This window comes from Tarenaya hassleriana, unplaced genomic scaffold (genome assembly GCF_000463585.1).
Source record: "Tarenaya hassleriana unplaced genomic scaffold, ASM46358v1 Cleome18, whole genome shotgun sequence".
NCBI classification, from domain to species: Eukaryota; Viridiplantae; Streptophyta; class Magnoliopsida; order Brassicales; family Cleomaceae; genus Tarenaya; species Tarenaya hassleriana.
This window is the reverse complement of record NW_010965216.1, coordinates 1515042-1528221: the sequence shown is the minus strand read 5'-3', so window position 1 is coordinate 1528221 and position 13180 is coordinate 1515042. Positions and strand designations below refer to the sequence as shown.

The following is a 13180-nucleotide window of genomic DNA, read 5'->3' as shown; positions in this document are numbered from 1 at the left end:
TCAACTATCTACAAAATTATTTACCACATATATAATTAAGGACTATTTTTATATAAATTTATTAAAATATAAACTATTTATGCGGAATCTTATAAAAAACAATTCATTCACTCATATAACAATAATATTTATTAATATAATTAACAAATTTGTAGATTTTAGAATTTAAATTGTAATTATTATTGCCAATGGATTGGATTTGTAATAAGAACATGCAAAACACTCATTTTCTACAACACACTACCAGATTCGTATAAGAAGCCATTCATTTTTCAAAAAACCAGAAAACATAATTCTGTTACTGAGAAAATAGAGAAAAATGCATATAATATCTCATAAAAAAACAAAAGTATAGATGAAAATAGAAAGGGATATGTCGTTCAAAGCAGACGATTTCTACATCTAAATATCTCTTGGAACAAAAAAACGTTACTCAAATCTCAAATAAACACACGAAAAGGTTTTTCTCGTAATCCAAATAGAGAGAGATTCAATTTCTCTTGGGGCGGATAAGCTTGGCGGCGTCAACCATGTCCTTGAACGCTGGTTTTATCTCCGTCCAGTAAAACTAATGTAATAAATAGGAAAAATCAAGTATTTCAGATTACTATGTCAATAGTTTTTAGACGTCTTTGAGATACACAGATACATATATCACCAATATAAAGACATCTTTCTTCATCAATTACCTCTTATTTGTAGTTTTAGGTTATTTTCTATGTTTCAAAATATTTGTTGTTTTATATTTCAAGACATTTTTTATAATAGTTTCCAATTTTATCTCTACCAAATTCTAATATATTATTAATAATTGTATTGTTTTTTATTATCAAATAAGGGTATATGTGATTTTTGATCCATTTTCTTAAAAAATGTGAAACAATCTAAAACAACAAATATTTTAATACTATTTTCAAAATAAAAAAACAAATATTTTAATACTGGAATTAAAAAGTTAGAAAGTATTTATAAGTCTAACCTTTCCGATTGAAATTTTTTGGCATGTTATTTATTTTAATTTTTTATTCAAATTGTACGTTATTTATATTAATATATTACTCCACTAATTGGAATTTAATGTCGGCAACAAAAAAGAATAAAACGATCTACATGGTAAGGGTTACGTTACGTGAGTATAAATGTAATTTTAGTGGACTAATGAGTATCGTGCTCTATGCTCTTATCCGTTTTTGCTTTAATATTTTTTTAATCTTTTACTTATTAAATACCAATAAAGTTCTAGAGTCTTACGCGTTTTTTGTTTTATTATTTTTGTTTTATTTTTTTATTTATTAAACACCAATAAATAAATGATAAGACAATAATAATAATTAGAAAAGAAATAAATTTGAGTATTAGTGGCTAATATTTTTAATTAATAAATTCTATTTGTTTTTAATGCACCATAAAATTTATTATTTATTTTTATAAAATTTATCATATAATTACAGTTCTTATCTTTTTAAATACCCAATTTATGAGTTTCTATTATAATGTATAATTTTAAGAAAATAAAAGTGAGATTGGAAATAAAATTCAATTAACTTATTAAGCAATAAGATTTTATAATCTTTTTATTATTAGACATCATTATAATAATGTTTGAATTGTTATTTGTTGGTAATTATCTTAGTGTATATTTTTGTTGATATAAACTTAGTAAAAATATATGATATAGATTTATTTGTTAAAAAGGAAATTATTATAATGTAACATTAATTTAATATAAATGAGAATTGTTTATAAAAGTTTTGCAAATAATATATGTAGTCACTAATGAAGAAGAGAAAAAAAAAATGATATATAGGATGTTTGTGAACTTTAATAAAGATTTTATTTAACCAATAAATATTAAAGAACTTGCCACATAGATGATGAGGTGGAACCACATCTCTTTAAACCCAATTATTTATAGACATATAGATATAGATTTATCAAAATCACTAATAAGCCTTTATTGAATCTTAGCAATCCCTTTTAATAGACATCTTCTAAAGACAAAACTCTTCACCAAAACTCCGAATGGTAAATTTGCGTACGCTCTCTTTCACATCTTTGTCCGAATCTGACATATTTCAGGTATTTAACAAAGAATGTATTGTTTTATTTAATTCGGAAAAAAAAAGTTTAAACCCTTGGCGGCAATTTTTGGTAGGAAACTCAAAAAATACAGAGAAAAAAAAATTAAAAATAGGTAAAGGAGAACACAACATATGGAACATCCCCAAGCGCCCGTCGTTCACTTGGGAAAAAGTCAAATAAACCCTCGAATTTTATTGGTTGTGGTATTCCATCTAAAGTTGACCAGTAAGATCAACGGTTGTCATCGATTCAATATCAGTGCTTAAGGAATCTGAGATTCACGCGCCTTGGGAGAGCGTGGTGATAAATAAAATTAAAGAAAAAAAAATAGTTTTGCGAAAAATTATGAAGAAGATTTCAAATTTCACAATACTGCGGTGTTTGCGATTTTTCTCGTTTTTTTTCCTCTGTGTTGCCCTAAGTCTCCGAGCTAGATTGCTGAAGAGGAATCATCATCGGGTAGACGGAGAACCTCGGAGAGAGGAAACGCCGATCGAAATTCTGGAAACCCTAATTTCTCATGAAGCGCATGCCCTTTTCGAAGATTAGGTTTCTGGGGTTCGAATCATCGGGTTTTGCGAATTCGGTCTGACGAATCTCAGGTTAGTCTCTGTTATGCGTTTTCTCGATCGTCTCCATCGCAGTGTCCCGATACTATTTGTCCGACCCTAGTTTAGAGGAAGGGAATCTTCGGTGAAAGGCTGGTTTTCCGAAAACCATTTGATCAGCAGCTGTATGCGAATTTGTAAGGTTGTTGAATTTCGTCATGAGATCATTGTCTGGGGTGAGAAAATATCAGAGTAGTTTAAGTTCTTCGCCTCGGAAGAGGAGTAAAAAGCTCGCTGCAATATGTGAAGAGGAGTATAACAGAAACCATGGAGAAGACAAGGACGGAGATGGTGGCGCTGGTTCTGCTTGTGTAGACTCTGAACTTCTGAGACGGAGCTCTCGATTGCGGCGGGCACCAGTTATCCTGGATGCTTCTCCGCCTCCTGCAAAGAGAAGGCGGTCGGCTGGTAAGAATGACAATAGGATTACAAAGAGTAGTTTAGGGAGAGGAGCGAAGGAGGAGAGTGGTGATTTGGATACTCCTGGCGTTTGGAAATCCAGATTGAGATCAAGGGGTATGAACAGTGGTTTCAAAGGGAGGGGGAGGCGGAAAAGTGTGGTAAATGGCAAAAGGAAGCTCTTTGATGAACAAGATGGCTTTGAGGTGGGAAGAAAAACAGTGGAAAGAAAAATGGGGAGAAAAAGTGGAGCAAGTAATGGTCGGAAGCCGATGAAAGCAGAAATACCGGTGAAGGTGAAACAACCCGAAAGTTCAGAAGATAGTGCAGAACAGTCAGACACCAGTAGTGCTGAAGATGAGAGTCTCAGCAATTCTGAGGAGCACACAGATGATGAAAGTGAAGCTAGAGAGGACTCGGAGGAGGATAAGAAGGAAAACAATACCACAAGAGCGGCTGTTTCAGAGAGTGAGACTGAAGCTGAAGATGAACAATTGAAGACTGAGAGCGAGGATGGAAGTGGAACTGAGGGGACAGAAAATGAGACTGAAGATAGAGATGAGGGAAGTGAAGGTGAGACTGAGGGTAGTGCAGGAGGGACAGGATATGAACTTCAGGAGATTATGGATGACACAGGACCCGAGACTAAGACTGTACCGGATGCTTTGGAAAATGAGGGTGGGGTTAAAATGGAGGGAATGGAAAACGAGACAGACACTGTATTTGAGGATATGCAGAATGAGGAGGTGAGTGTAAAAGCTTGTGAAAGTACAAATGGAATATCAAATGGTAAGCTAGAGGAGGATAGCAGTTTTGTTGATAAAGTTCAGAATGAAAAAGGAGATATATTAAATCCTGAACTACAACAGGAAGTTTTTATGGAAAGTAATGAGAAAGGGGAACAGAACGAAGAAAAAGATGAGCTTTTGGATTGTCATAAAGAATATGAAACTGAAAACCAAGAGGGATTCATTCATGCCCCTAAGAGATCTGCCAATAAGATGGGAGATGATATTAACTCTCATGGTAAAAGGGGTGAAGATTTGAACATGCACAAGGAATTGCCTATTGAGAATGAGGCTGCCAACAAGGCAGTTGATTCAGTTCGCAATTCGTCAGAGAGAGTCGGTAAACCTCGTTTCAAACTAGGTAGACGTAAGCCTCGTTTCAAACAAGGTAGACGGTGTGGTTTATGTGGAGTTGGTACTGATGGCAAACCGCCAAAGAAGTTGAGACATAATAGTGGTGACAGTGACATTGACGCAGATAGTGGGTCCTCAACTTCAGAGGATTCAAACTATGACATATGGGATGGTTTTGGTGAGGATCCTGGTTGGCTTGGCCGTCTTTTGGGCCCTATAATTGATCGTTATGGAATTGCTGGAACTTGGGTTCATCTGCATTGTGCTGTTTGGAGTCCTGAGGTAATAATGTCTGCCTTATTTGTGATGCTAACAGCCTAACACACCTTTAGTGCTGGTCAGATTAGCATACAGATGCATGTGTGCATGACTGCATGTATTTTGTTTCAAGTATTTTTATGAATTATTTGCTGTTTTCTCTCTTAAGACCTTTCTTTCATCTATAGGATTTGTTTTACTGTGGATCTTATGCATTGGCTGGAACTGGAAGCCAGTTCTTCTAGACTTTTGAACTGAAACTGGCATGTCATGTTCTCTATTGATTTTGTCTGATGAATCACCGTGAAAAATATAAAACTCATGGGAACCTATTAGATCCCAAGATTTTTAACTGCTTTATACTCCTTGAGCTAAACGTGTATGATTCTCTGCTGTTGTGTTTTCATGCTCTTAGGTTTATCCGTAAGAGTTTCTTGTGTATGACTATAATTTTCTATATCGTTTTACTTTTTCCAGAATTATCTTCATTTTGTAGATCTAAATGTTTTATATTTCATGTTTGCAGGTTTATTTTGCTGGTTTAGGACGCTTAAAAAATGTAAGGGCTGCACTTTGTAGAGGAAGGTCATTAAAGTGCACTCGGTGTGGAAGACCTGGGGCAACTATTGGTTGCCGTGTTGACAGATGTCCTAGAACCTATCACTTGGTTCATTTCCAGTCCCTTTCTCTCTTTCTCTACTCTACTCTGAGATGTGTATCTGAAACTTGCAAAAATTGCTATGCATGTTCTGATATCTTCCTGGTGATAATTCTTTTTTTCCCTTTTATTGCAGCCCTGTGCACGAGCTAATGGTTGCATCTTTGATCATCGAAAATTTCTTATTGCTTGCACGGACCATAGATATCTTTTTCAACCTCATGGTCGCCAATGTCGAGTCAGGATGAAGAGGATGAAAGCCAAGAGGATGAGATTGGAAATGAGGAAGCGTTCAAATGATGCCCGCCGGAAAGATGTGGAAGCAGAGGAAAAGTGGTTTGAGAAATGCGGTGAAGATGAAGAATTTTTGAAACGTGAAAGCAAGAGGTTGCACCGAGATCTATTGAGAGTTGCTCCTGTGTATATAGGAGGCTCAGATTCTGAGAATGGAAAGGTATTTGAGGGATGGGACTCTGTTGCTGGGCTTGAGGCTGTTATTCAATGTATGAAGGAAGTTGTTATTTTACCGTTATTATATCCAGAATTCTTTGATAATTTTGGACTCCCACCTCCAAGAGGCATCCTCTTGCATGGACATCCTGGAACTGGAAAAACTCTTGTTGTGCGGGCTCTGATTGGTTCTTTGGCTCGAGGGGATAAGCGGATTGCTTACTTTGCCCGCAAAGGGGCAGACTGTCTGGGAAAATATGTCGGTGATGCTGAGCGCCAGCTTAGACTCTTATTTCAGGTCGCTGAAAAATGCCAACCATCCATCATATTTTTTGATGAAATAGATGGTCTGGCTCCCAGGCGGACAAGACAGCAAGATCAAACTCATAGTTCAGTTGTATCCACACTGCTTGCCTTACTAGATGGCTTAAAATCCCGTGGTTCAGTAGTGGTCATAGGTGCAACAAATTGTCCTGATGCTATTGACCCAGCATTAAGGAGGCCTGGCAGGTTTGATAGGGAGATTTATTTTCCACTGCCGTCATTGGAAGACAGAGCATCCATCATCTCACTCCATACTAAGAAGTGGCCAAAGCCCGTGTCCGGATATTTGCTGAAGTGGATTGCTAAAGAAACTGCCGGTTTTGCTGGTGCTGATTTACAAGCACTCTGCACGCAAGCCGTCATGATTGCACTAAAGAGGAATTTCCCTTTGCAAGAATTTATGACTACTGCTCAGTTGAATATTCCTGGTGCCAATCGCGTTACTCTTCCGGACTTCTCGGTTGAAGAAAGAGATTGGCTGGAAGCTTTATCTGGTTCTCCACCCCCATGTTCACGTAGAGGAGCAGGAATAGCAGCATCTGATATATTTTCTTCTCCACTTCCAGTCTATTTAGTTCCTTCTCTATTGCGCCCATTATGTTCTTTGCTTGTTGCCTTTCATCTTGAAGAACGCATTTCGTTGCCTCCTGTCCTCTCAAAAGTTGCAGCAGATGTCCAAAATGTGATCCTTTCTGCTCTGAGAAACAAAAAAATAGATGACAGTTGCTGGTGGGCTCATGTTGGAACCCTTCTTCTGGAGGGAAATGTTGTAAAAAATATGGCGAGAAACCTTTCATGTGCTGGTATACTGAACGGTGGGTTTGATATGGATGGATCTACTGGTGGTGGTGACTGTGATTCAGAGTTTGCACAATCCATGATACACAGAGTCTATCCACATCCTAGGCTTGTGGGGAATGTCTCTTTTGAACCCGGAAGCAAGTCAGGGTTCCAGGTGCTTATTTCCGGAGGCCCTAAATCAGGTCAACGTCATCTGGCTTCTTGTATTTTGCACTGTTTTATTGGAAATGTAGAAGTACACAAGATTGATATGGCCACAATTTCGCAAGAAGGGAACGGCGATCTGGTTCAGGGCTTAACACACTTATTAAGTATGTCTTCCTATATATTATGATATTTTGCTGTACACTAGAGCCTTCATGTTGTTTCTTTTGCTTGAATTTCTGATGCATATGAAAAAAAATTTGTTGTTTGATACAATTTGTTTATTATTCTCAGTAGATAATATATTTAACTGGTGTGTTTGGTTTTCTTGTAGTTAAAGGTGCTAGCCGGAAATCATGTGTGTTATTTATGCCAAGAATTGACCTGTGGGCTACAGAAGCACCAACCCCACTAGAAGAGGATGATTGTCAAGAGGTGGATTATAAGGATGATTCTGGAAAGGGAAATTCTTCTGTTTCTTGTGATATTCCGAAGCAAGATCAGTATCTTGGGTTGCAATGTGAAACAGAAAAGACAATGGAGTTGCAGGGCGCTATTCAAGTTTCACGTGTTTGGAATACATTTATTGAGCAAGTAGAATCATTACGTGTTTCTACGACAATGATGATACTGGTGCGTACATGTTCTTCACTTTCCCAATATCCTCTTCTCCTATATGTTTTGACAGTGCCTGGTCTCAGAAAGAGTTCTGCTTGTTTGTTTTCCTTGTTCTGGCCGTTGGTAGCTGGGCTTCTTGACTGCCATTTAGTTGATTTCTTCAAGTTTCTCGTCAAACCTGTTTTTTAAAATGTTCTTATATTCTATTGCTTCATATTGTTTGTGAAAGACAGAATCAAAAGGTTTATAGATCATATGCTCAAGAAGTCCATGTTGTTTAACCAAGGAGTACTGCTGATAGGTAGAAAGAAGCAACTCTCGTCCCCACTTGAAACAACATTTTCTTTGGCCATGGGTTTAGATACATGTAAGACTTTCATATAAGTAATCCTAGCATGGACATAAGTCTGCTGTCTAGAAGTTTATTTTTGCGGAGTTTTGTGTTTCATATCATTTTGTTGGAGTTGGAGGAGGAGAAATGAGAAGCTAGTGCATGAATCTGCTGCAGAAATCGTCTTGATTCTTTTGAGTTATTTTTTGGTTCATTAATTCTTTTTTAAACTTCTTTTACTTATTTAACACGATGCATGATTGGTAGCCATAAGTAGACAATACAGACTCGCAATCGTGAGACTAAAGGTTATGTGTGTGTTGTCAGGCTACTTCTGGAGTTCCCTACGATTTTCTGCCTGATAAGATAAGACAGTTCTTTAAGACTGACCTATCAAAGGGTTATCTGCCAACATCATCTGAGGCTGTTCCGCAGTTCACAGTGCAAGTTGTTGAAAATTTTGACCGTGACATGGCAATTAATTTGTCCGCAACAGAGTTGTCAAGGCAGGCAATCCAACTGTTTGTTCACTTGATCCATCAAAAAGCTCATACTCATGACAATATAGCCAAAGAATGCAGAATGGAGGATTCTGTCGAATGCAGTAGAGATGCAGCAAATCAGAATGATACCGGTCATAGCACGGGGGGAGAAACAGAGCATAACTCAAAACTTGCTGATGATTTTTCAATGAGAATGTCTCCATTACCCATCAGCAGAAATGTGAAAGAAAAATCAAGCCTGCAGTTAGCTGTCTCGACATTTGGATATCAAATTCTGCGATATCCTCATTTTGCTGAGCTTTGTTGGGTTACATCAAAGCTTAAGGAAGGACCAGGTGCAGATGCTTCTGGGCCCTGGAGGGGATGGCCATTCAATTCTTGTATCATTCGTCCTTCTAACTCCTCTGAACAGGCTGTTACTGCTTCTGTCTCCAGCAACATTAAAGGCAAAGAATCATCTGGAATTGTCCGAGGCCTTATTGCTGTTGGCTTGTCTGCATACAGAGGAACTTACAAGTCACTGAGGGAAGTCTCTTTTGACGTGCGAAAGGTGTTCGAGCTCTTAGTTGGGCGGATAAATGAAAAAGTTAATTCTGGGAAAGATAGAAATCGTTATGTTCGAATTTTGTCTCAAGTGGCTTACCTGGAGGATGTAATTAATAGTTGGGCATATATGATGAGAAGGTACATGTGGGTTTTTCTCCGTTCTATTCGTTTTCAGTTTAGCCTGTACATATCTAACACTAATCCATTCATTTTCAGTTTCGAGTCTGTACAAACAGAATTGACAAATCCAGTGCCTCCTGCGGTGGGCAATCCATCAGGGCAGAATGAGCAAGCCGAGGAAGGAGTATCTTGTCGTAGCTGTCCTTGTTCAAAAAGGTTAGAAGAAAATTCTAATGGAAGTACTCAGAACATTGATCATCCAAATCAAAGCAACAACATCGGTAATTTGGATCCAAGTGGAGTTACGGGTATAAAAGAATGTTCAGCAACAGAGAGTGTTCTCTTTGTTTCCCCTGTAGAGTCTAACAATCCTACTGATAATCGTCAGTTGCAGCGTCTCGTTGAGACAATCGATGGTCATACTGGAAAAAATCCTGAACCATACGGATTCGAAAATGCTGGAAATTTTGCAACCTACGGTACTGATGGCTCAAATCTGAATAACGGAAATGGTGACATGGTTACTAGTCTTGGGAAGGCTGTTGCAGAATCAGGAGTGAGCTCCAGTCGGCAAGCTGTTCTCCTTGATCTTAACTGCCCTGCATCTGACCATGAACAGAACGGAAATCATCACGGGTCATGTGACATGGAAACTACAGGAATTGCCGCAGCTCCTGAGGGAAAAGCTAATTCCCAGTATGATCCTATTGGAACTCTCAAATCGAACTCTCTTGTCCAGAAAAATTCTCACAATGCAGCTGACTCAAGCAATTCTAAGCTTTCAGAGTGCTGTGAAGCTACTGATGGAATTAATTGCTTAAAATCTGTAAACAACAATCCTGAACATGTAAACCAAGTTGAAGATCTCAACTTGCCTTCAAGTGCAAGGTCGGGTCCTGAAGGTGACACTAGTTTGGTGTGCTTATATCGTTGCTGCTCTCGCTGTTTCTCCCTCCTCCAAGATTTGATGTTTAAACTAGTCACTCAGGAATTGGGTTTGGGAAGGGATTGTGTTACTACGGAGTGTTTACATGATGCGGTTGCTTCACTATCTGTGGAGCTTACTGCAGCAGTTAGGAAATTTATGCTCGCGAAGAACATTGGAACTAGAGAGGATGCAAAGGTTGAATATGAAAATGGTGGATGCCCTGAAAGGAAAGCATGCCCTTGCAAACCAAGCGATGTCGTCACTGCTGTGGAATGTTGCTGCCACTCTGCCGAAGGGAGCATAGATGAAGCAAATACCTCTGAGAGTCCGAAATCTTGGTTTGATCCAGTATTCCTTTTCAGAGATGGAATATTGGTTCCTATAGATACTGAAAAAGACCGTACTAGCCACTGTAGATATGATAATTTCTGCCTTTGCTCTCTCATAGAATCATTAGTAACTAGGAATAGGATGAAGCATTTTCGTTGATTAGTTTAATCTTTTGTTGGTCAAATCATCTGGGCATGCCAGTGATTTGTTCTTACACCTGATACTTCCAGCAAAGAGGTATGAAAAAGCAGAGTTTTGTCGGCATTTTTCTTGCTCTATGGTGTGTTCTTACCCGATAGGGAGTATTCGTCGGTGAATCTGTCTGGCGACATTGACCGGCCCTTGTAGGGATATGCTATGTTTTCTTGTTACCCTCCCGTCAGCACCATTGAAGATTGAACTTTTGCCTCCTGGACGTCCAAGACCAATAGTTCATTCCAGATGATGGAATGAAGACGTTTCCCTCAACTTGGTGGGGTTGTTCATCAGGTACGCAGCTGGTATATATATATTCACCTGTCTTTGTTCCATCACTGTCTCTATTCTGTTTGCTTTTCTCAGATTCTCCATGGAAATCCCCACCAATTTGTTTTTTTAACAGAACCATTATGAAGCAAGCGATGGAACAAAATCTGAATCCAGGGTACTTTTAACTCAAACTGAGTTTTTTTTTTTTTTTTTTTTTTTTGCAAAGAGATGGGAATGGTAACAGCAGACAGCGGTCTCGTCTCTTATAGGAAGGTCTGTCTAAAGATGATCTCACGTAAATGCATCAATTTACAAATTGTTAAATAAATACCTCAATTTATGTCACGGAAATACACCATAAATTGATGCTGTTTATGATTGATGACATCATCGACTTAGTATATATATTTTGTACAAATTGATCAAATTGAGGAATTTATTTAACAATTTAGAAAGTGATTTGGATTCTAAATTTTAGAATCCGGGCCATTTTCAGATCAGATGTCCTATTTTTCTTAAGGTTTACACACACCAAATGTATGGTTTTTCCTTTCTTTTGTTTTCAGTTTTGGACGATTTTATATGTCATTATTCTCCAAGATTGCAAGTTTCAAATGGGTCAAACAAGCCCAAGACCACAACTTATTGGGCATCCCATATATATACATATAGGGATATCTACTATAATATAATAATAATAATACAATAAATTTTCTTACAGCGAAAAACATATTTATTTCGTTCTCCATTATATATATATATATATGTCTAACAATCATATGATATGCAAATGTTCAAAGCATAATGATGTAGAAGTTGGACTAATCACGAAACATTCTCCAAGACACGTTCACCGAGGAGTTGAAAGATCTTATTTCTCAAGTGCAAAGAAACGTATCACTTGTTTTTATTTTGAAACACGAATAAGATTATGTTTCGTGAATAATAATATCTCATATTCATAACGTATAGTTGCAAAAGTTTATTCTATTTATTATTATTATTATTATTATTATTAATAAATTTTCTCACTTTCTCGTAATGCAAAACTCTTTAACCATGGTACTTGCATCGTTTACTAAAGCCACTTTAATCCAACACATTTATTATAGATAAATAATCGAAATTATAATATGATTAACAAATATGAAGTTAAAAGATGTTGCGATGGAATTAGCATCTCGGACAACAAAATTACGATTGGGGGCCACTTGTCATATGCATAATGACACTGCGGCTCTTGAAGGAGGGGAGGGATATAGGATACAATTTTCATTAATTATATATTAATCACAAATGATTAAGAGTGTATAATATTGGTTCGACACTCGAGATTTAACGCATGTGCACTGATTAGCCTATATATACATATACATATATATATTATACAGCATTTGTATTTATTAGGGTTACTAAAAGTATTAGCTGTCAGGTACAGGTGATGGAGAATAATAAACAAAGAGGCAGTGAACTATATAATAAAATAAATAAGGGAGGTGTAGTGTTAATGTTAGAGAAAGAATAGGGAAATAAATCACATGGACAGTGGACTGTCATGACTCATGACAGATTATTATTGTTATTATTGTTATTATTATTATTATTATGTTTGCCCTTATTTGCAATCAGAGCTTTGTTGAAACCCTATGTTCTGATCTTAGTTGTTGCCAGAATTATTCATTTTTTTTATATATTTTATTTTAGCCAAATCACCCACCTGGACCCACCTCAATTTACAATTTATATGGTTTCTGTAATCTAATTATGTAAATGTGTTTTTTTTTTTCCGAATTTGCTGTGAGTAAAAACATATTCAATTACTTCTGTCCTTTTACCACTTTCTGTAATAAAAATGATTGAAAATTGATGTTTAATTATCAGAGAAAATATATTACTAAAATGACTAATAAATATGAAAAATGTTTAAACCAATTCGTATTATAGATTTTGAAGAAAAAAAAACAAGATTAGTGAAATTAATATGTAAGAAAACAAAAATATGTCAATAGAAAAAAAGATAGCCATACAAGATAAAACAAAATCGGTTCATACAAATTTATCATATCCATGAGGAAAAAGAAAAAGAAAAATCTAATGACATTTAAGTCATTTTCACAATTATATTATAAACTTTATATCCATATTTAGCCACAAGATAGTTATCAATCATGGAGAAAAAAAGAGACAAATTCTTAAATCGACATAAAGTTGCAATATCTCCTTCTGCAGAAACCGAAATGTTTTCTCTCCATACAAAACGTAAATATATATATTAAAATATATATTGATATATTGTGATATATATATATATATTATATATATATATATATATATAATATTAAAAAAATTGATGTGTGGAAAGGCAAGCCACATGGGAGCCTCCTAATAAGTCTCCAGAATCTATGCTTCAAATACAGCGCATGCGAAACCAAAGAACAAAAAAAAAAAAAAAAAAAAAAAAAAACAAAAA

At 36.4% G+C, this 13180-nt stretch overlaps 1 protein-coding gene across 1 annotated transcript; it reads left to right on the top strand.

Annotated features, from left to right (window-relative positions):
- Window positions 1–2474: 2474 nt before the first annotated feature.
- Window positions 2475–11097, top strand: LOC104810458. Its single transcript, XM_010536771.1, has 7 exons — window positions 2475–4513; window positions 5016–5156; window positions 5284–7033; window positions 7201–7499; window positions 8143–9002; window positions 9081–10731; window positions 10937–11097. The coding sequence occupies exons 1-6, from the start codon at window positions 2849–2851 to the stop codon at window positions 10399–10401; spliced, it is 6036 nt and encodes a 2011-aa protein (XP_010535073.1). The 5' UTR covers window positions 2475–2848; the 3' UTR covers window positions 10402–10731; window positions 10937–11097.
- The last annotated feature ends 2083 nt before the right edge of the window (window positions 11098–13180 follow it).